At 33.5% G+C, this 22,499-nt stretch overlaps 1 protein-coding gene across 5 annotated transcripts in view; it reads right to left on the bottom strand.

The window, feature by feature from the left end:
• The window catches only part of LOC114333597 (protein sickie), an 823,608-nt gene that overhangs the window by 7,195 nt on the left and 793,914 nt on the right, over positions 1 to 22,499 (bottom strand). For all 5 annotated transcript variants that reach the window (XM_050651212.1, XM_050651214.1, XM_050651215.1 and 2 more), the window contains 5 exons: positions 12,913 to 12,996; positions 10,927 to 11,343; positions 6,973 to 7,190; positions 2,389 to 2,886; positions 1,885 to 2,330 (listed from right to left, as the gene is read on the bottom strand). In XM_050651212.1, coding sequence (XP_050507169.1) covers positions 1,885 to 2,330; positions 2,389 to 2,886; positions 6,973 to 7,190; positions 10,927 to 11,343; positions 12,913 to 12,996 — 1,663 coding nt within the window. The remainder of the gene's footprint in view (positions 1 to 1,884; positions 2,331 to 2,388; positions 2,887 to 6,972; positions 7,191 to 10,926; positions 11,344 to 12,912; positions 12,997 to 22,499) is intronic.

Raw genomic sequence — 22,499 nt, 5'->3', positions numbered from 1 at the left:
ATATACCCGCCAACTATCTTTTCCCGCCAAACAACGAAACTAAAAGTTGCCCAACTACCAACTACGAGTCTGTTCTCAACCATCGTCGAATGCACACCGCATTGAAGAAGCTCCAAATAATGTAGTTTTTGTCTATTTTCACCTCAAGTATAACAAAATAGTTAATGTCTGTGGCCTTATACACTAGGCAGTAAGTGATAGTGCCAAATAGTAAAACAATATCAGCAGTATCAACTGTAAGTACAAAGATAACCCTATGTACATCTTATTCATTTACCTCTCTCACAAGTTCGCGGTGTTGCCATTGCGGGAAACGGTTTGCTGTTCTATCAAAAACTCTAGGCGGGATAAACTGTTTCACAAACTCATAATTTAAACTTATAATTTCAATCTGCTATCTCTCATTTACTCGTAACTTAAACATATATCAGTCTGCTATCTATCATTTATTCTTCGATTACTTCAACTCTTCAATATACCTATTTTTTGTTACTTTATAAACATTGTGTTTTAATTACCTATCATCCTCTCCTTATCCCTAGCAAAGATTATTCCTTGCAGGTGCTGGATTTCCAGTTGGTCCTTCGACAAATAAAAAGAAGAAGTTCTCAAAATCTGTGTGCGAGAACCGACCATAGAACCAGCCGAGTTTGCTACTGCGAGCTCCTTAATCGCACACTTTGTACGATTGAAACATGAAGGGATGTAGGGCAAACAGATAAACGGAGAGAAATGCACTTATCTCCCTCTTCTATCTATCGCGGATAATGAAAAATGAAGCGAAAAATAACGTGAGGGACAAAAGAAAAGTGGAACAGGAATAGGGAGCTAGATGGAAAAGTGTCTTCCTCTCTACGTTACGGAGAGTAAAAGAGAAAGAGGAGATGGATTCAATGGAGAAAAAGAGAAGGAAGAATTGGAGGAGGAAAAACTAATCTAATTAATAACCAGGAGTATAAAATCTAGGAGAGAAGAGATATTGAAAGGAAAAGCATGAGTTAAATGTTTCGTTATATAAAGGAAAGGGAGAGTGGTGTAATGGAGAAAGGGAAGAGGAAAGCTATGGGTGATTAAATACTTTTTTCTTTCAGATACAAAACTCGGAATATATAAGACCATAGTCGAATGCATTGCTTATGGAGCTGAGGTCTGGCAAATGATATAATGTTGAAAAAAGAAGCTACTGTCAATGGAAATGGGGTTTTGTAAACGTTGTTGCAGTTGCATACTTCACGACAAAATAAGAAATGATAAGACATGGAAAAGAATGGATGTTGAAACAACAATAATTGATACGACTGAAGCCAAGAGTTTGAGATAGGAACATGCAAGAAGATGATGCCCAAAAAGGACATGACAGGGGATATCAGACAAGCCATGACCGAAAGGCATCTACAGGATGATGATTGTGGAGATAGAAACGATCAAAAATTAAGGTAATGGAAATATTGAACGATATTTATTGCCTACTCACTAGACTTAATAGAGTGAGGAACGAAGATAATGAGAGAAATGAAAATTGATAAAAAATATTAGACACAATCGAAGCCAAAAGACTAAATTGGTATGGACAATGACATTATGATATGACATAATTATTCGACATACAACGCTGGAAACTAGGATAGGAGAAATTAATACTGCAGAAATTATAAGAGTTTGAAATATTTTTGCCCTTTGCAAAGCTATACCTACATAAACACGTCATAGTGAACTGGAAAAAGAAATTATTGGAAACTAGGATAGGAGAAATTAATACTGCAGAAATTATAAGAGTTTGAAATATGTTTGCCCTTTGCAAAGCTATACCTACATAAACACGTCATAGTGAACTGGAAAAAGAAATTATTCACAAATAAAAGTAAATTTAAATATCTCACTTACTTAAAAACAATCTAGGACCAATTGCCACATCTCCACTGCTATGAGTTTCCAAAAACGCATTTAGATGTTGCCATATCCTCGGTAACCAACCTAATATAGCAGCCAGCTCCGGTTGCGGTCCTTGTTCCAGCTCCAAAGTAGCCAACCGTCTTCTTAAAACTCTTCCTAGTAATCCTCTGGCCGGTTCCATGTGAGGGGCGACTAAAACCCATCTGAAGCCGTGTTGAAGCTGCAAACTGGTCGCTGAGCAAGCGCTCTGAGCCATGGTTCCCAGGAGGCACGGTAGATTGCGTGGTAAGGAACCTAGTGCGTCTGCGAGTGTACCCGCTTTGTGGAGGTTATCTAGTACTACTACACATGGAAGGACGCTGTTGTCACCTGCTGCAGCTTGTTCGCTGAGATGGGTAAGGTATTGGCGAAGTTCCTTGCCGGATTTATTGTCTACACTGAAGTTCAAACAGTACATTAAGCAGATTATAATATTGAATGACTGTGAATACTTACTTAAACGTTGCCACAGCTTCTGCGGGATCTCTACCCAGGCTCTGGGCATGGAATTCAGCTAGTCTAGTAGCTAAATGTGTCTTCCCAGTCCCCGGCGCTCCACACAAAACTAGCCTCCTATGTTCAGCTAAGAGCGAAACTAATCTTTGGGCTACTCCTTTCGGAATTAAGGCTTCGAAGGCTAAGGCTGCTACTGGTTGTAGGACGACGTGCAACGTTGCCACTCTTCCTATCGCGTAACCGACAGGAAGCAGATCGGGTGGACCTGAGTCGGGTTTGCGTTCAGCTTCGCCTAGTTTGTAACTGGCTATGGCGTCGCTGCCCAATCCCAACCCGCCTCCAGGGTCTAATCTGGCGACGTATTGTTTGAACGCTCTTCTAACTGCGTTATCTAGTTGTGCCCATGACGTGGAAGCGCCTATGTTGGTGTGTGCTATCGATATTTCTATGTTGGCGTTATCACTTAAACCATCGTAACCGTAGTGATCTGTATAGTATCTGAAATAAGAGCACCATTATAGAAGAATCACATAAGATCATACTGATGAAGATAAGATGGACAACTACCATTGAAATGCAAAACGTTTACCTCTACGTCTACGTAAACTCATTGCAGACATCAAAGATAAACAAAGATTTTGGCAGGAATACATAATGAAACTATTCGACGATGATAGAATAATACAAGAAGAACCACAGAACCACAGGGCCGAAAATTAATAATATGTGAATTAGAACAGGCAATTAGAAATGTAAAGACCGCAAAAGCAGTAGGCCCAAATCAGATACCCACTGAGCTAAGTAAATGCATTGTCGAAGAAACACTGCATATACTTTTAGATCTGTTCACCTTTGTAACACTGCCAAAGTCAGTACATACGACAGAATGCTCCCAGTACTGAATAATTTCCTTAACAAGCCACAGACTTAAGATAATACATGGAAGACTATACAAAAAAATAGAAAAAGATTATAGAGGACACCCAGTTTGGATTCAGAGGAGGACTAGGAACGAGAGAGACTCTGTTTACTTTTAACGTTCTCGCACAATACGAGTAGATATGAATCGCAATCTCTATGTCTGCTTTAAAGATTACCAAAACGCTTTTGATATTTAGTACATCATAAACTCGCAGAACTGTTACCAGAATCAAAAAGCAAAGGTTAGAATCGGAAATGTCAAAACATAAACTATAGAAATCAAAAGAGGTGTTAGATAGGGTTTCGTGTCGTCTCCATTGTTATTCAATCTGTACAGCGAAGCTATTTTTAAGGAATCAATATCAGAGAAAGAACAGGGTATATCAATAAACGGAAAAATCTTGAATAACATAAAATTCTCAGACGATAGACGACACCGCTATTTTTGCAGACAGTCTAGAAACACTGCAACGATTAGTAAATAGATTACATCAAGTCAGTATAAAATATGACTATTTGACTACAAAATGAACGTTAAGAAAACTAAGTTCATGATTATTTCTAAGCAACATACAATATAAAGGCTAGATATCGAGGGAAAATAACTAGAAAAAGTGAATAACTAGAAATATCTGGGACCTGACCTAAGTAAATAAAAACAATGACTAAGGTAGAGAAATCAGGACACTCATTGAAATTGCAACACAAGCATTTATAGAAATGAAAAAAATGTTTGTTAATCGAGACCTTCCTCTGGAGCTGAGGATAAGAGCCTTAAGATGCTACGTGTTCTCGACTTTGTTGTAGGACAGTGGTGCTCAGACTTGCACTGCATGCGATCTACCACATAAACTGCAAGCGTCCAGCGATCGACTGCTAGTAAAAAAATTTGAAAATAAAAAAGTTTATTTCACATTTCTATTTGATAAAACATTGTAACTACAGAGAGTTGTAATTATTAAAGATGTTTTTCATCTTAATTTGAAGTGGATGAAGTGCATGGCACTGCATATCATCATATATCATCTACAAGTTAGTGCAGTCTCCACATTTTTCATGTGTATTTTTCCGTGAATCGCGATCGACTTCAAAAACTTTAGCGATCGACCGGTCGATCGCGATCGACTGTTTGAGCACCGCTCTTGTAGGGAATGGAAAGCTGGACACTAAAAGTGGATAACATAAAGAAGTCGGAAGCATTTGATATGTGGTGCTTTAGAAAGATTTTGAAAATACATACCATGGATCCAATGAGTTACATATGCACAAAAGTTAAGAAGGCTACAAAAGGATTGCGAGGTCATAAATAACATCAAAACAAGAAAACTGGAATATTTAGGCCACATTAGGTGCAAAATATGAGAAATTAAGGCTCATAATGCAAGGTAAAAATAAGGGTAAAAGATCCATAAGAAGACCAAGAATTTCCTGACTGAGAAACCTAAGAGAGTGGTATAATGGTCTTTTCAGAGCAGCCGCCAATAAGGTATAGATAGCTGTTATGATAGCCAACTTCCGATAATAGAAGGAACTACAAGAAGGAACAGACCTCTACGTCAAGTGTTTTGTTCACAAATTCAAATTTGTTTTATTTAGGCCCGGTTTCGGTTTCACCAATAACAGATAAATCAATGAACAGTTATTCGTCGAATAAAATTTATTGATGATGATAGATGATATGGATGATACCCAATTTGGGTTCCGCAAAGGACTTGGAACAAGAGAGGCATTGTTTGCGTTTAATGTCCTCTCTCAAAGATGCTTAGATATGAACCTGGATATTTACTCCTGTTTCATCGACTTCGAAAAAGCGTTCGACAGGGTCCGACATGAAAAACTAATAGAATTATTGAAAAACAGAGATATAGACAGACGAGATTTACGAATTATCATCAATCTGTATTGGAATCAAAAGGCCAATATAAAGAAGGCCAATATAAAGATAGAAGAACAGGAGTCCGAGAATATTGATATAAAGAGAGGAGTAAGACAGGGTTGTGTTCTGTCGCCGCTACTGTTTAACCTGTACAGTGAAGCCATATTTCAGGAAGCGATAGCGGAGCTAAGTGATGGAATCTCTATAAACGGAACAATAGTAAATAACATAAGATTCGCTGATGACACCGTTATAATGGCAGACACCCTGGAATCACTACAAGAATTGCTAAATAGAATTAACGATTATTGCATTCGATACGGACTAAAAATAAACAAGAAAAAAACTAAATTTATGATTGTCTCAAAAACAGAACATGGAAATGAAAGGTTAATGATAGAGCAAACCCAAATAGAAAAAGTTAAGACATACAAATATCTGGGAACCTGGGTTGATGACAAAAATGACCAAAGCAAAGAAATTAAAGTCCGAATTGAAACTGCAAGGCAAGCATTTATAAAAATGAAGACACTGCTTACAAACAAAGACCTTCAGTTGCCTCTCAGATTGAGGGCTCTAAGATGCTACATATTTTTTATATTGCTATACGGAATGGAAGCTTGGACATTGAAGAGACAACACATAAGAAGAATAGAAGCGTTCGAAATGTGGTGTTACAGAAGAATATTGAAAATTCAGTGGGTTCAAAGGATTACCAATGTTGAAGTGCTACGACGTTTAAATAAGGAGTTAGAAATTATGAAAAGTATAAAAACTAGAAAACTGGAATATTTGGGTCACATTACCAGAGGAGAAAAATATGAGTTGCTGAGAATTATTATGCAAGGAAGGATCCAAGGAAGAAGAGGCATAGGAAGAAGACGCATCTCCTGGCTGAGGAACCTTAGAGAATGGTTTAACTGTAGTTCATTACAACTATTCAGAGCAGCAGCCAACAAAGTGACCATAGCCATTATGATATCCAACCTCCGATAGGAGAGGGAACTTTAAGAAGAAGAAGAAAATTTATTAGACGTTTATATTTTTACTCTGTTTCAGGTAAAGGGGATTAATATTGATATGACCCAAGATAGAATTGTGTGGAGAAATGCAATTAGGGAAGCCGACCCCGCATAGAGATAAGGCAAAGAGAATGATGATGATGATTTTTATTCTGTTTCAATATAATTTCGATAATTTAAAGTTAAACTGACAAATTTGCTTTCTTATAAATATTTAAATCGAGATTAACTTGCCAATTTATTCGAAGAGTAGATATTTATTTGTTAAATAAATAAAATAAGTCTTATTTGACGTTAGTAAAATGGAGAAATGTCAGTTTATTGGTCGAATAACTTTATTCATAGAATAAACTACTATTTGTCGTTGGTGAAACCGGCCATTAGCCTATTAAAAATGCATAAACCAGGTTTTTTTTATCACATTGGAAGCGAAGATACCTCAGTGGCCAAGATACCTCAGAATTACAAATGTTGTGGAGAGAGCTTGTAGATTGAAATGGAGATGGACTGGCCACGTAGCAAGGACGAAGGATGGAAGGTTGGATGGACGCAAGCTAACTGAGCAGAGAACAAGATCAGATAAATAAAACAGAGCAAGACCACCTACACGGTGGCAACCTGTAGGCATACTGCACAAGACCGTACACTCTGGATACAAACAGGAGAGGTCTATGTACTGCAGTGGACTTAACGGGCTGATGATGATGATAATTGCAGTTATATTATAGCCGTTATATTATAGCATGTGTAAATTGTTGTACTTACTTTTCAAAACTCTGTGGTTGTCCTAAATAGACCGATATCGTGATTCGTTTGCCGTCGGTTTCCACTTCTTGCGTCGGTTCTTCGGTAGGTATGAGGTCACTTAAGGCGTCTATGCTACTGCTACTCCTAGTATCCGTCAAATCGGTCGGCATATTCGTCGTGCCGGTTACCATTCTTTGCAGACGTTCGTTATTTTGCTTCAAGCTTAACATTTCACTCTAAAATAGAAATTATGAAGTCAAAATATAATCAAACTCGACCATTTATCAAAAAGTTATCTAAAGTTCTAATGAAAGACAGTTGGGATTTAATTTCAATACAGAGCATTACTTAATTGATACTGGGTATACCAGGGAATGGGTATATCAGTAAGAAACGAATACCTATAAATATACCTAAGTTTTGCTGACGACCAAATAGTGGTCTCACAAGACGAAGATGACCTCAGCTTTATGATGAGAAAACTAGAACAGGAATATACAAAGAATGTGATGGAAATAAACCAAAAGAAAACTAACAACGAAGGTAAGCAAAACATAGGAACAACGGAAGAAGATATAAAAAATACATAGACTAGGGCAAACACGAGACAGCATAGGAAAATTGAACCCGGTACTGTGGCATAAGAAGATTAGTATAAAAACAAAAAGAATAATATATAAGACCATTACAAAAAGAGTCCTGACTTATGGGTATATAGATAATAAATAAGAAAACCAAAACAAAATAAGAGCAACAGAGCTGGAATTCCTAAGGAGAAGCTGCAGAGTAACAAGAAGAGATAGAAAAAATAATATAGAGATTAAGGAGAAATTGGAATGAACTCGGATATAACAGACTACACATAGAACACAAGAGATTAAGAGGCTATCATAGTGTAAAAGTATGAAATTCATATAATTTTTTGGAAATTTCTAAAATAAAAAGTACTGTATCAATTGTTTTAAAAATTTGCATGAGCATTTATTATAAAAAGAACTATATGTAAAACAATTTTCATAAAAAAATATTGAAAATTAAACGATCTATGCACCACCCTACTGGCACCGTGAAAATAAAACCATAGCTCCACTGCTGCAGTGATTGGGACTATAGGGGAGTGCATATAGATTTTCACTTCGGAAAAAATCAAACAAGATAGAACTTTTTGTAATTTCACTAAGAAATGTTTAATAAACAACATATCAAAAAGTTCTATTCGAGAAATGGGTGCTTCATTTTTTATTAAACAAATGAACTACGAAATTAGATGTTTTTTTAAATAACTCCGAAAATATAAATTTTAGAAAAAAAACTGACTTGACCATTGAAAAATTCAGAAAATTTTACAAAAAATACCTTGTATAAAGAATTTTCTAAAATTAAATCTGTATCTTCTATAATTTTTTATTTATAACGCTAAGTCACCCTTCTCACAAACATTGGCGCACTGTAAACTAGCGTACGGCGAATTGCATGGTTAAGTTATTTTAATGTAATTCTTTAATTAATGGATTAAATAAAATTTTACAAATTGAACATGAAAGAAGAATAATTAAGCTATCTTATGGTTATAATAGAAAGAAATAAAATGTATGGTCATAAGTACGGTGGGGGCGGAAAGTGAGCCTTACATAAATTTTGTTTAAATTGATTTAAAAATGTGTAACTAATACAATTTTTCTTATAAAACTCTCAATTTTGCATAACTTAGCTTTCAAGCAACTTACTAAATGATGTTTCATTCAAAAAAATGATATGACGTGTCAAAAAATGAAATTTTTGAAATCTTCTTAGTTTTATAGAATTACCACCACTTTAAGACTTTATTACTAAAGTTTGAACAGATCTATTACAGTTTATAAGTACTTTTTTAAAGCTTAGGATGTATTCTTTAAAATGCACTAAATTATTTTACTTTAGAAATGAAATAAACTATTTCTTTTTGAGAAAATTAAGAAAGATAAGAAAAATGTAATACAAAAACCGAAAATTACCAGCTAAAAAAATGTTTATACAAAGTGATCAAAACTTTTTTCTGTAAAACTTACCTAAAATAGATTTAATAATTTAAGCTTCAACAATAATAAATGTTCAGTAAAAAATTTTTTTTAGCTCATACAGTATGTCTGCGTAACTTGGAACCTATTGATAACTTTTTTATTATAAGTTTTACGAAAAAAACTTATTCTTTATAAAATACTTTGCATCGTATATAATATCAGATGCAATCATAAAATATCAAATTTAATTAAGTTTATACGAGGTATGTCAAAAAATATGAATTTCACTCAAGAGTAAAGTACCTTTAAATTTCACAATATCGAAAAGTGGTATTAAGAAAAGTTGTTTGGAATTAAAAAATTTGTTTTAGTGTTCAATTACATCCTTCTAATTAAAATATTGTGAATAATAAAGGCACTTAACTCTTACGAAAAATTCATATTTTTTACATACCTCGTATAAAATTAAAAAAGTTTGATATCTGACGGTTGTATCTTAGATGTTAGACCAGGGAGAGCATTTTATGAAGAATAACGTTTTTTCGTAAAAGTGATAATAATCATATATATCATAATTGTAATAAAATGATGATGAGTATCCGTAATTTGAGAAAAAATTGATTTTTTTTTTCAATTAGAATGATGTAATTGTATATTTAAACATAGTTTTTAATTTCAAACAACTTTTCATATTATCATTTTTGGATATTCTGGAATATAAAGGTACTTTACTCTTTAACGTAATTCATATTTTTGACATAACTCCTATAACATTGATAAAATTTGATATCTGATGGTAAAGTTTTAGATTTTTGACTATCCAGAGCATTTTATGAAGAATAACTTTTTTTCGTAAAATTGATAATAAAAAAGTTTTCCATGTGGTTCCTAGCTATGCATACATACTGTATAAGAGCTTCTGTATAAGAATTTTCAAATTGCAATGCCATATTCTGATTCAGCATAATCAAAAACAAAATAGAAACATATTTGATCAAAGTAAAATGATGAATTTAACGATATTTTTAAAATTATTTATACAAAACAATTGTTATTGTTTAAACAATTAATAAACAATTAGCGGCCAAATCTGCGAGTAAAACTTTTTACTTTAACAAGTATATAAACTAACAAAAAAAGTTTTAGAAAAATACAAGTTTGTTTGAATTTTTCCGAAACAATGCATGTTTTCGTTCTAATTGCACTCCCCTACTAACAGAAGTCCTGAAACATAAAATTTCAAAGTTCCTATTGAAATATAAGTTATTTTCTATACCATCAACTAGGGGTTTTTGATCGGGTAAAAAATGTCAATTTGGCGGTTTATGAAGCTGAAAATTTTTTAGCTAATTAAAAAAAATTCAACACCTCGTCATTTTTCCAAATTTGATTATTTTTCAAAAATTCTAGTTGGTGGTATAGGAAATAACATATGTATTTCAATAATCACTTTAAAATTTTATATTTCAGGATCTCTATTAGTCCAATCACTGCAGCAGTGAAGCTATGTTTTTATTTTCACGGTGCCAGTAGGGTGGTGCATAAATCGTTTAATTTTTAATATTTATTTATGAAAATTGTTTAACGTATACTTCTTTTTATAATAAATGCTCATGAAAATTTTCAATTTGTGCAGTACTTTTTATTTTAGAAATTCCCAAAAAAAGTATAATAATTTCGTACTTTTACACTAGGATAGCCACTTAACTTGGTACGGACATGTCAGAAGAGCAGACGTTGGATAAACAAAATAATAGAGAGGAAGAAGGAAGAGACGCAGACTCCGAAGATCTTTCAGAGATGAAGTGCACGAAGCAATGGAAAGATGAAATCTGCAGGCAGGGGACTGGCAAAACAGAAAGATCTGGAGAGAGTGGTTGAGTGAAGGAATACAGTGAAAACTGTGAAAATCCTTAGTATATAAATATATAAATTGATATTGGGATGAAGATATAACAAATGAACAACTTACTCTCATTTTCATAACTGTATCCTTCAAACTCTCCAACTGATGAGCAGAACTCAACGCTTCAAGCCGAATATCAGTCAACACCAAGTCCTTCTCTCGAAGCTGCTTCTGAAGCTCAACCACCTCCAAGCCAGGATCCGTAGGCGGTGGAGGGGGCGGACTGTGACTCCTTTCCTCCGTGGCGTCATTTTGGCATTGCACTTTGGTGACTTTGGCGTTACGCGAGAAGGCTTTCGTGAACGAACTCCGCAACCAGCCTTTCTTCTTTTTCTTGTCGTGCTTGTCTAGGCTACAGGCGGAGGAGAGGCTCGAGACGCTATCGGAGGAAGGTTGTCGCGCCAACGTGGATCCGATGCCTGCTTGGATGGATTGAGCGCGTAAGGCCTCCATGGCTTGGCGGAGTTCTTGGAGTTCTGATTCCTGTACACAGAATGAATACAAATTTAACTTTACACTTCAGTCGTCAAAGATGAAAAATTCCACTCAACCTATAAAAATCTCACGAACGGGCTGAATTTTGCCGAGAATGTCAATTTTGGAACTGAGAAGTTCTGTTCAATGCTAAGGGTTAAAGTACCACGTTACAATTTGTTTTCTAGATTGGACTGTGTAGTTTTTGCATTATTTTGAATTACCTTACACTCTTCTTGCAATATTGACACTTGTTCTCTTAACTTTTCTGTTTCATTTTTACTAATCGCTAGTTGCTCTTTCAAATAAGTAACTTCAGATGCCAAAGTATCTTTTTCGTTTCTGTAGTCAGTTATGTGATATTCATTTCTTTGAGACCTGTATCTCCTATCATCTCTAGTGGGACTTTGTGACAGGCTTCTAAATGTCGATCTTCTGACCTCATTTTTTGATTCTTCATTTATTCCCTGGAATCGGCTTCTGCAATTATTTTGCATATGTCCCATTTTTCCGCAATTAAAACATCTACTTTGATCATGTGATTTTTGTTGAATATTTTGTAGTATACTTAACATTTGGGATAAAACTAATTGTTGGTGATTATCTACGTTAGTGACTTGCTCATTTTCTTTAACTGTTATTTCTTTTAACTTTGGAAGATATTTAGAAATACTTTTCGCCACTTCGTACTCCTGGACTGAGATTAGTGCTTTATCTAGCAATTTGTGGTGTTGTAATCGCAGATCTAGTTGCATTTCAACATCCTGTAATCCACCTATGAATGCCTGTATACCAATCTGTTCCAGAAAATGTAATAATCTTTTAATATCAGCTTCAAATTCCTGCAAGCTTTCGTTATGTTTTTAATATTAAACTTTCAGATGACTTTGGAAAACCTGCTTTGGATGCTGCTGGCCATATCTTGTCTCTAAAGCTTGTACGAGCGACATATAACTAACTGCATCCTGGGAAGAAATTGTAAAACGGTTGCAGCTTGTCCTCTTTCTCGGTCCATCCATTTGCTCTGGCTGCAGCTTCAAATTGGAAACGATACGATTTTGAACATTATTATCACTTTTTTTTGTACAATGAACTGTTCTCTCAGAAAGTATTCTTGAAGCGACCGGCGATTTTAATGTCAGTTACGCGCGCGAAATCAGTTTTTTAAATAAAATTTGTATCAACTCGACGGTAAAAATTCGATATCTTTTGATCAGGGTGTCGCATAGACAAAAATCAAAATGGTGAAGAGTGAAGGTGAAAAGCTCAGCTACATTTCCTGTTTTAGGGTTCTCCCCTACGGGTTTTAGGGGGAATCCAGGGGTAACGGCGTAACCAGGATGGTCCTAAGGGGCGTTACAACTACTGGAAGGTCTCTGGAGGGTATGGTGTTAAGCGTACAGAGCTCAAAGTAGATCTTAATGGGGGGGGGGGGGGGTATAGCCCAGGTTATATATTCTTAGCAATATTCAGCTTGTTCGTGCTGTTTTTAGAGATCAAATCTCTGACGAGTGGACTATTAATAAATTTGAAACGCAATAATACATTGTATTATTTAATATAAAGAAAATTAAATACCTTTTTCTCGGAGGTGGCCGTTAAGTGCTGAAGCCTTTGAGTCATAGAAGTGAGGCTCTGCTCAAACGCCGATACCACATGAGCCTGAAATCAAAAGATACAAAATTAAATTTTTTTATATTAAGGCAAATGATAAATAAAAATATTATATACATTTTATAGTTCAAAAAATGTGTAGATGCAAAAATCCACTCGAAAACTACAATTGCTTCATTGCTACGTGTTTAATTTGTTAAAATAAACTATTTTGTCTTTCAACTATGTACTTTCAAAACTATATTTTGTATTTTAAAATAGCAATAATTAATAAAATAAACTATTTTTCTCATTTTATAAACTATGCGTTTATAATTTTATGAACTAGAATATAATATACAATATTTTTGAGATATTTGGCCATATATGCGTTCTATCAACCATTTACGTTGATTTTGAAAAAGCATCTAACAAAGTAAGACATGAAAAATTAGTCAAAATTTTAAAGACAAAAAACATAATACATACAAAAGGGACTTCATAATAATAACAAATCACCTTTACTTATATCAAAGAGCCACAAATTGTAATACCTATATAACGAATCCAGTTCAGAAATTGAAATCATGAGAGGAGTTAGGCAGGGATGTATTCTGTAGCCATTGCTATTCAAGTATATAGTGATTCCATTTTTGAAGAAGCATTACTTACTACATGAAAGTAAAGGAATAATAAGTAACGGAAGAACTATTAACAAAATAAGATAAGCAGATGACAACGTGATTATGGCAAGGTCTGCTGAACAACTCCTACTACTAAACAAGACGAACAGTTCCTGTGAAAAATATTGAGTGAAAATGAATATAAAAAAACTAAATATATGACAGTAACAAAGAAAACAAATACACAAATCACAAACATACATTTGGGAGATGTACCGATAGAAAGGGTTGAAGAATATCCCAACCTGGGCATCTGGGAGTCAAAAAATAATGATCAAACAACAAATAACGGCCAGGATAGCAATAGTAAAAAATGAGCTTGTAAATATGACTATTTCACTAGACTGTTTTTAACTGATAAAACGGCATAGTAACGCATCGTTTTCTACTGACAAAACTCCTTAGCGACGTGATTTCTCAGCGACAAAATTATGACAGATCCGTCACGAAAGTGTCTGGTAATAACAAATAAATAAAGATTATATTTCGTTGATATGGTGCAATAATTGTCTCGTGAAATAGTCTTGTCGAATATCATTCGAGAGAAAATTATTTACCGGCAAAATTTTCTCCTGGTTTCATTCAAGTTCGTTGCTTTTTGGTAATTTTCGCTTATGAAATTTTGACAAAATCACTCGACTGACGTCTCGTGATTTAAGTCAAAATTTAATTCGCGAAAATTGCCAGGCAACAAACTTTCAAACCAGTCGAAAATATTGCCGGCAAAATTTTCTCTCTTGTGATATTATATACGAAAACTCTCTGCAATAAAGACCTTAGATTAGAACTGAGAGTAAGAGCTTTGAGCTACTACGTGTTCTCAATATAATACTATACTGCAATATGGACTTGAAAGATGGATATTGAAGCAAGAACACATAAATAAGCTACAGCCATTTGAAATGTGGTGTTAGAGAAGGATGTTGAGAATAGCAAAGAACACCAAAGAAAACGAACACGGAAGTATTGCGAGAAATCGGCGCAGAATACGAAATAATAAACATAATAAAAATAAGAAAGTTGGGACACGTAATGAGGGAGCAGAGATATGAAATTCTAAGATTCATAATACAGGGAAAGGTAACGGGAGGTCAGGAGGAAGTATAATAAGAAGGGAGAGTGTCATTGTTGGCATATATAAGGGACTGGTTTAAATGTAGTTCAATACTTTGAGCAGCAGTAGATAGAGTAAAAATAGTGATGATGGTATGCAACCTTTGTTGTTCAATCTTTGAGGTGAAAAGTTTTCGTTTTTCTTTCTCTTTGTTTTATACCTCCATGCAGTTCTTTCACTACTTCGACAGTGTTTTTCTCTTTCCCAAGCCGTTCCTGTATAAGTTCTGAGTACTAACCTTTTTCTAATATCTAATGGTTACTAAAACCATTTGAATTTTGACGTAAATGTTCTAAATCGGTAACAAAAAAGTCTCTATAAAAAGATCTAAACAATGCTCCATTAAAAACTAGTTTACAAATTTCCAAAGGTTAACCATCACCTTAATTGTATATTAACGAGGCCTGAAGAAGTGTTTTGTTACCTCGACATGTATCATTGGCACTCACCATTAATACTACCATTGTTCGGCCCACACATTTCTAATCTATTTTTGTTGTTGTTTTTGATTACGCAACCCAAAAAATGTTCACAATGTTGTTATTCATAGCCTGGCTTATAATTTGAGAATGTTTAATTCTTGATTAGACTTTCAGATTAACTTTGGCCGAAATATTTGTAGCCGATGGAGATTTAGTTGGTATTGATTGTCGAATATTCTGTTGGTTAATGAATGTTATATTGTACTTAAATGATTTGCTTAAATCTTTTGTAGGTCAGTATTGTTTTTATGGGATAAAATTATTGCACTACTTATTAGTCTGAAATAATTATCTTAAACATTAAACACAGCCATAAAGATACTAAGATAGTAATCAACGTGATAAAGGGTCAAACGACAAGTTATAAAGACCCTCTACTTCAAAAATTCTAATAACTTCCAGAGTGTTGCAAAATAAGTTGAAAAAACGTAACTTTTGATGTGGATACAATGTTGTTGATAAAATGATGTTTTCGTACCTATGTGGATAAAACGTATTATACACATTTCTCAGAGAGCATTGATGTAGTAATTCCTTAGAAATAGACCTATACTAAATTTACAATCAAGATGCAGTAGAAATACACAAACCAAGACACGTTAAATGCAACTAGGAGCACCAGGGCCCCCGTAAGTGCTACTGGCGCCTGTGTGCAAAAACTGATTTTGCGCCCCTTATAGTTTGGTTCATGTTTATTTTATTTGTTTTTAGAAGGTAGGTAGATAGGTAGAAGATTGAAATAAAGCAAAAAAGTTTGAAAGTCATAATAAGTTTTAATGAGTTTTCCACCGAAAAGTGCTAAATTTTTTGGTTATTTCACGTTGTAATATTCGATTTGGAATTTGAAAAATAAGAAAATGATATTCAATTTTGCTGAATTGAGCAATTTTGCTTTTACTAGATCTAAAGACTTCATGAATAGGTACACCATTTTTTTCGTTTTTTATAAACTACATTTTTGATAAGTAGGTAACAATATTTTTTTCGATAAAATTCTTAATTTTTGAGTTATTTGCGAAAAACCGTCTAAAACGTGTTTTTTTTTGTTGGAAAATAAACATTTTCACTCGCAAATAATTCGAAAAGTACTGATTCAGTTACAAAATTCTGTAGAACAAAAGTTGCTTAGAATTAGTCAGTTTTGTCATTTCCGGATTTATTTTGAACCTATGTTTTTTCACCACCGAGAAGGGGTAACATTCACCCCCCAAGCAAAACAAACAACGCCACAAGTCAAACTTTGAAGTGGAATGTAAGTAGAACTAAATCCAAGAAAAATGAAAAATAGGGCTATTGTAGTAGCGACATTTTATGAGACTTTGCTGTTGCAAAATCATTAACAACATCGCGTTGCCTTTAATGCAAAATGTCATATATGTTAAATACTGCACTTTTCAGGAGACAAAAAAAACTAAATAATATTTACTGTGTAAGTAGTGTTTTTCTCTAAATTAGAAGATATACTCTTAAAAACAAAAGACGATATATAATATGTATGTATAAGCCCTAATTTGAAGAAAAACACTACTCACACAGTAAATATTATTTAGTTCTTTTTTGTCTCTTGAAAAGTGCAGTATTTAACATATGACATTTTGCATTAACGGCAACGATCGCTAACATTTATACCATCAAAAATTTCTTGTTTAATTGTTATTATTGCTAGCCCACGCAATCGTTCTTGAAGCATTGTCCGTAAATGATTTTTAATGATTTTTAACTTTGAAACAGATCGCTCGTCAGCAACTACAGATACCTAAAAGCAATATCAAAAGAATTCTTAGTGAAATGCTTACATTTGGAAGGGTGGAGATTAAATTGTTTTCAAATATATATTGTAAAATACTTAAGGGGTCAGAATCATCATGTAATGAAAATAACTTTATCGTTTTAATTTCATTAAACAAATCATTGGAGTCCTATATCTATTCTTATTATCCTGATCTGTCAGTCGTTGTCAGATAATTAAAATATGTTTCGTGTGTATTTATACCTAATCCTACGGAATTTCTCAACTTTTGTTTTTAAAATTAATTTTTGTTTTCTTTACATTTTTTTTTTCAATTTTTGACCCTGGGTTTTGGCGCCCCTAAAGGATGGCGCCCGTGTGCATTGCACACTTTGCACATATGGTAGCGGGGGCCCTGAGGAGCACTTCCGAATCATAATTTACAATGTATAAACTTTGGAAATCATGATTTGGGATTTACAATGTATATACATTGTAAATTATGATTTAGTTGTGCTCCTAGTGGCATTTAACGTGTCTTGGTTTGTTTATATTTCTACTGAATCTTGATTGTAAATTTAGTATAGAATGTTAAATGAAAATCATCGAAATTCAATAAACTGTTCAGAAGAAAAATGGCTTTGACATTTGGTACATTTTGATGGTGCGTTAATTTTCGGGGAATCGTGAATCGTACGTGACAGATTCATCTGCACAGGTACAGATAGGAAACATAACGTCGATTCCATTTAGTATAACATGAGGACTTAAACACGGAGATTCCTTATCACCGTTGCTATTCAATTTGGCCTTATAGCCACTTTACACGATGCAACTAATTGCGCAATTAATTGCACAATTTCTTGCAGCAATAGAAATTGCATCGTGTCATACGCGAATTGCACAGAAAAGCTGCAACTTCTTGTAGCAATTTCTTGCTGCAAGAATAAGTTGCAGCTAAATAGAACATGTCCTATTTTTCATGCAATTTTTTCTGCAATTTGGTTATATTTTTAGTAACTTTTAAGGCTACACTGTTTGTTTTGACATTCTGTCATCTTAAATTTCAAACTAAACAATTTTTGACAAAACTAGAGGAACTTTTTACCAATTTCACGCTTCACAGATAACATTATTCTGGCGGCTAACTTTAATTATGCAACATAGGGGTTAAAGAAACTATATTCTATTCTTATTTCTTTTGTATTTAACAACTTGTTTCCCTTTGTAAATGAATAATGTATTATAGGTATACTTGCATTAGGTATTAATTGATTTTGTTATACATAATACATATAATTTTCTCAAATTATAATCTAACATTTTTAATCTAATATATCTAATAACTCTACTCAAAAAATTACATTTTTAATTTATAAAAACAACATAACCTAAAATTTATGGTATGTCAAGGTTTCTGTCCATTTCATGTCAGTTTATGCAATTACTTGCACCGTGTAATCACTTTATTGCAGAAAGCTAGTTGCAACTTATTGCAGAAGTTCTTGCTGCAAGAACTTGTGCAATAAATTTCGCAATTACTTGCATCGTGTAAAGTGGCTATTAGAATATGCAATGAGTAAAATATCGTCTGAGATGACAGAGGGATTTGCGAATCGAGGATCAAAACTATTATTGGCCTTTGCTGATGTGTTAGATGCAGTCGCTCATTCTACAAGAGACGTGAGAGAGGTGTTTTGACAAGTAGAAGAGGAAACAGGTAATCTGGGTCTACGAATAAATGAAGAGAAGACGAAATACATGCTGGTAAACAAATATCCAAAACCAAAAGTTAGTCAGAAAATAACTAATAATAGGCACAACTTCGAAGTACATAGTAAGAGTTTAAGTATTTGGGAGCGATTATCATAGATCACAACCACATAGAAAAAGAGATCTCAGCTAGGATAGCTGCGGGAAATAGAGGATTTATACTCTATTTTATTATAGAGATCATCATCATTATTATTAAGATCTAAGCTGCTAGAAAGACAATCTAAATTAAGACTGTACATGTCAATTATTCGTCCATTTGTTAAATATGGAAGTGAAATATGGACTCGACATCAGCGGTAAATAAATAAGCTGCTGTTATTTGAACGTAAAATTCTAAGAATGTTATGAATTATAATATGAATGTTACAAATATAAGATGAATTGACAGGAGAGTGGAGAAGACGCAGCAATGCTGAATTGGTGACTGTATGGTACTGAAAACATCATCAGACATTATAAAAGGTAACCGGATAAAATGGGCAGGTCATGTGCTAAGATCAGAAGAAGACAGAGTGTTAAAGACAGTGTTTTTTGACCAGACGGTAAAAAATCATTAAAGACAGTGTTTTTTGACCAGACGGTAAAAAATCAATAGGCCGTCCCAGAAAAAATGGATGATGTTGAAGCCGATTTATCTGGGATTGGAGTCATTGGGGTACAAAATGGGAAATGGAATTACAAGATCGTAAAAGATGGAGGGCTATTATAGTGGATGCGGCCAAGACTCACCCCGAGTTGTAAAGTCAGTCAAGAAAGAAAGAAGTTTTCAAAGTATCACTCTGTATATTAATAATTTAAATTTACACCAGTAATAAAATAAAAAACATTTTTATTTTAACCTAAGGCAATGTTCTATTCCATTATGACCATGTTAAAAGCAGCTATACATCATATCATGACCATGGCGTTGATATTAATGAGAAAAGTCTCACTGTGCTATACAATTATAGTCAAAACTTGTTTTTGTGGAGTGTTGTTTTCTGATAAAAATGTCATAAAAAGATGTTTTATAGAAAGAATTACTATTTGTGGGCGGTTAAATATTCAGAAGTGATGTCATTTTTTATCGCAAGACGGAAATTGGTAAATCTGTAGGTCATAAGACATTCCTCAAATATAATTTTGATCTATTACTCGCCAGGATCGGCTTAAGTTTTTAATCGACAAACTAATTTGCTTCTAACTAAAATTGTGATTTTTTATTTACTGTGGATTCATATTATCACACCAACCGATAAATTTTGGTTCCCTTTAAGACCCCTAATTTGGTCTGTGGTGTCAAAGCATACAAAAGGATATTCGACGTAAAATACGAGAAGCAAAGAGTCAACATCTAGCCAAACAGTGTCATGAAATTGAAGAAATCCAAAATAGATACAAAACGTGTAACTAACTGTACCTATAGACCTGGGCGCATCTGTGTAAAAATATTAGTACATTTGGATGTATGAGGTGACTAGGTGACTCATATTTTTTGCAGAAATTGCTTGAAAATAACTCATATAATAATATTTGAGTTATCCTCCCTCTCAAAAAGGTCCGGAACATTGTTTAAATAATCAAAATGTCAAAAAATGAAGTACAAATTCGATTTTTTTCTTCATTTTTTGATTATAACTTTAAAAGTATTCATTTCCGAGAAAAGTTGTACTGACATAAAAGTTGTGTAATTAAATTTCCTATAATACAGGATAAGCTAAAAATTTTAGAAATTGTCACCCTTGTTGCAAAATAGCAATAATTGCGAAAAAAACATAATAAAACAAGTATTCGCATTTTACATTTTTCAACCATTTATCCTAAACTTAAAACCTTCATATTTCATCCAGAAAAACTATATGATATAATAAAACAATAGTGTAAATTTTATTAAGATCGGTTTAATAGATTTTGCAAAATAACTTTTGCAATCCAGCTTTCGCAAAAAAAATCTTTTTTTCAAAATGTTGCAGGACTGAAAATAAAGCAGACAGCAAGTTAATTTTTTTTACATTATCGTGGTTGTAAAGGTAAAACTCATTAATTGCAGTTTTAACAATTTTGAGTTTTATCTTTCATTATCACATTTATGATAAGATCTATAGAGGAAAAATTCATTTATAAGTTATAAGAGGAAATATATATTAGGAAAAATTCATTATAAGTTATAATTAATTTTTTCTCTAATAGATCTTAGCATAAAATGTGATAATGAAAGATGAAACTCAAAATCGCTGAAACTGCAATTAATGAGTTTTACCTTTACAACGATGATATAAAAGAATACTGTACCTTTCATTTGCAATTTGCAAAATTAAAATCGGTTGACTACCACGGCGTCAGGAATTTTTTTAAATAAACATTAATTATTGGTCTTACGCGCAGGACAGCGGATACGTTTGCTCTGATTGGGCATTCCAATGACCTTTGATAATGATTGATAAATTTTAACTTTTAGTACATTTCGATATTTAAATACATAAATGTGTTCATTGCAAAATAAAAACACATATTTACTATGTTCTTTGAAATAACACTTTTTTAGCAAAAACTGTCTTTGTTCGTATATTTTAACATAGAGACTAAAAGTTTATTATTTTTAAACATATGCAATTGTTTAAACAATATATCACAAACAATAGTCAAATTAGTTTAATTTTTGTGGAATTAAAATATTGACCAAATTAGTATGGTATAGTTAGACCCAAACCCAGACATCCAAAGTGAAAGTTATCCTCCAACACCAAATTGTTCTATATGGTCCACATAATGTTCAGAAAAAAGTCACACCATTTTGAGCGTCGGGTTTGGGGGGGAGAGGGGGGAGAAATCTGCAAATTCGTAGTTTTTACGTTTTTCGTCAATATTTCTAAAACTAAGCGGTTTAGCATGAACAACCCTCTACACAAAATTGTTCTACATTAAATTTGAAATAAAAAAGGCCCTATGCATAACCCTTCTAAAATGAACGGTTCCAAAGTTACGGAGGTAGTATAGTATAATTGGTCCAAAAAAGGCCTAACCCAGACATCCAAAGTAAAAGTTTTCCTTCAACACCAAATTGTTCTATATGGTCCACATATTGTTCAGTAAAAAGTTACACCATTTTGAGCGTCCGGTTTGGGGGGGGGGAGATGGGGGGAGAATTCGGTAAATTAGTAGTTTTTTTACGTTTTTCGTCAATATTTTTAAAACTATGCTTTAGCGTAAGGAATGTTCTATAGAAAAATGTTCTACATAAAATTTAAAACAAAAAAGGTTCGATACATAATTGTTATAAAATCAACGGTTCCAGAGTTACGGAGGGTGAAAAGTGGAGGTTTTCGATACTTTTTATATTTACCAATTTCTCCCCCATCTCCCCCCCAAACCCCACGCTCAAAATGGTGTGACTTTTTTCTGAACATTATGTGGACCATATAGAACAATTTGGTGTTGGGAGGATAACTTTCACTTTGGATGTCTGGGTTTTTGGTATAGTTATATCATAAATATTGCCAAAAAAATATAAAAAGTATCGAAAACGTCGACATTTCACCCTCGGTAACTTTGGAACCGTTGATTTTATAACAATTATGTATAGAACATTTTTTGTTTTAAATTTCATGTAGAACATTTTTGTATATAACATTGTTTACGCTTAAGCATAGTTTTAGAAATATTGACGAAAAACTTAAAAAAAAAACTACTAATTTACCGGCTTCTCTCCCATCTCCCTCCCAAACCGGACGCTCAAAATGGTGTAACTTTTTACTGAACAATATGTGGACCATATAGAACATTTTGCTGTTAAAGGAAAACTTTTACTT

The sequence above is a fragment of the Diabrotica virgifera genome, chromosome 5 (assembly GCF_917563875.1).
Source record: "Diabrotica virgifera virgifera chromosome 5, PGI_DIABVI_V3a".
Classification (NCBI taxonomy): Eukaryota; Metazoa; Arthropoda; class Insecta; order Coleoptera; family Chrysomelidae; genus Diabrotica; species Diabrotica virgifera.
This window is presented reverse-complemented; position numbering and strand designations above follow the sequence as displayed.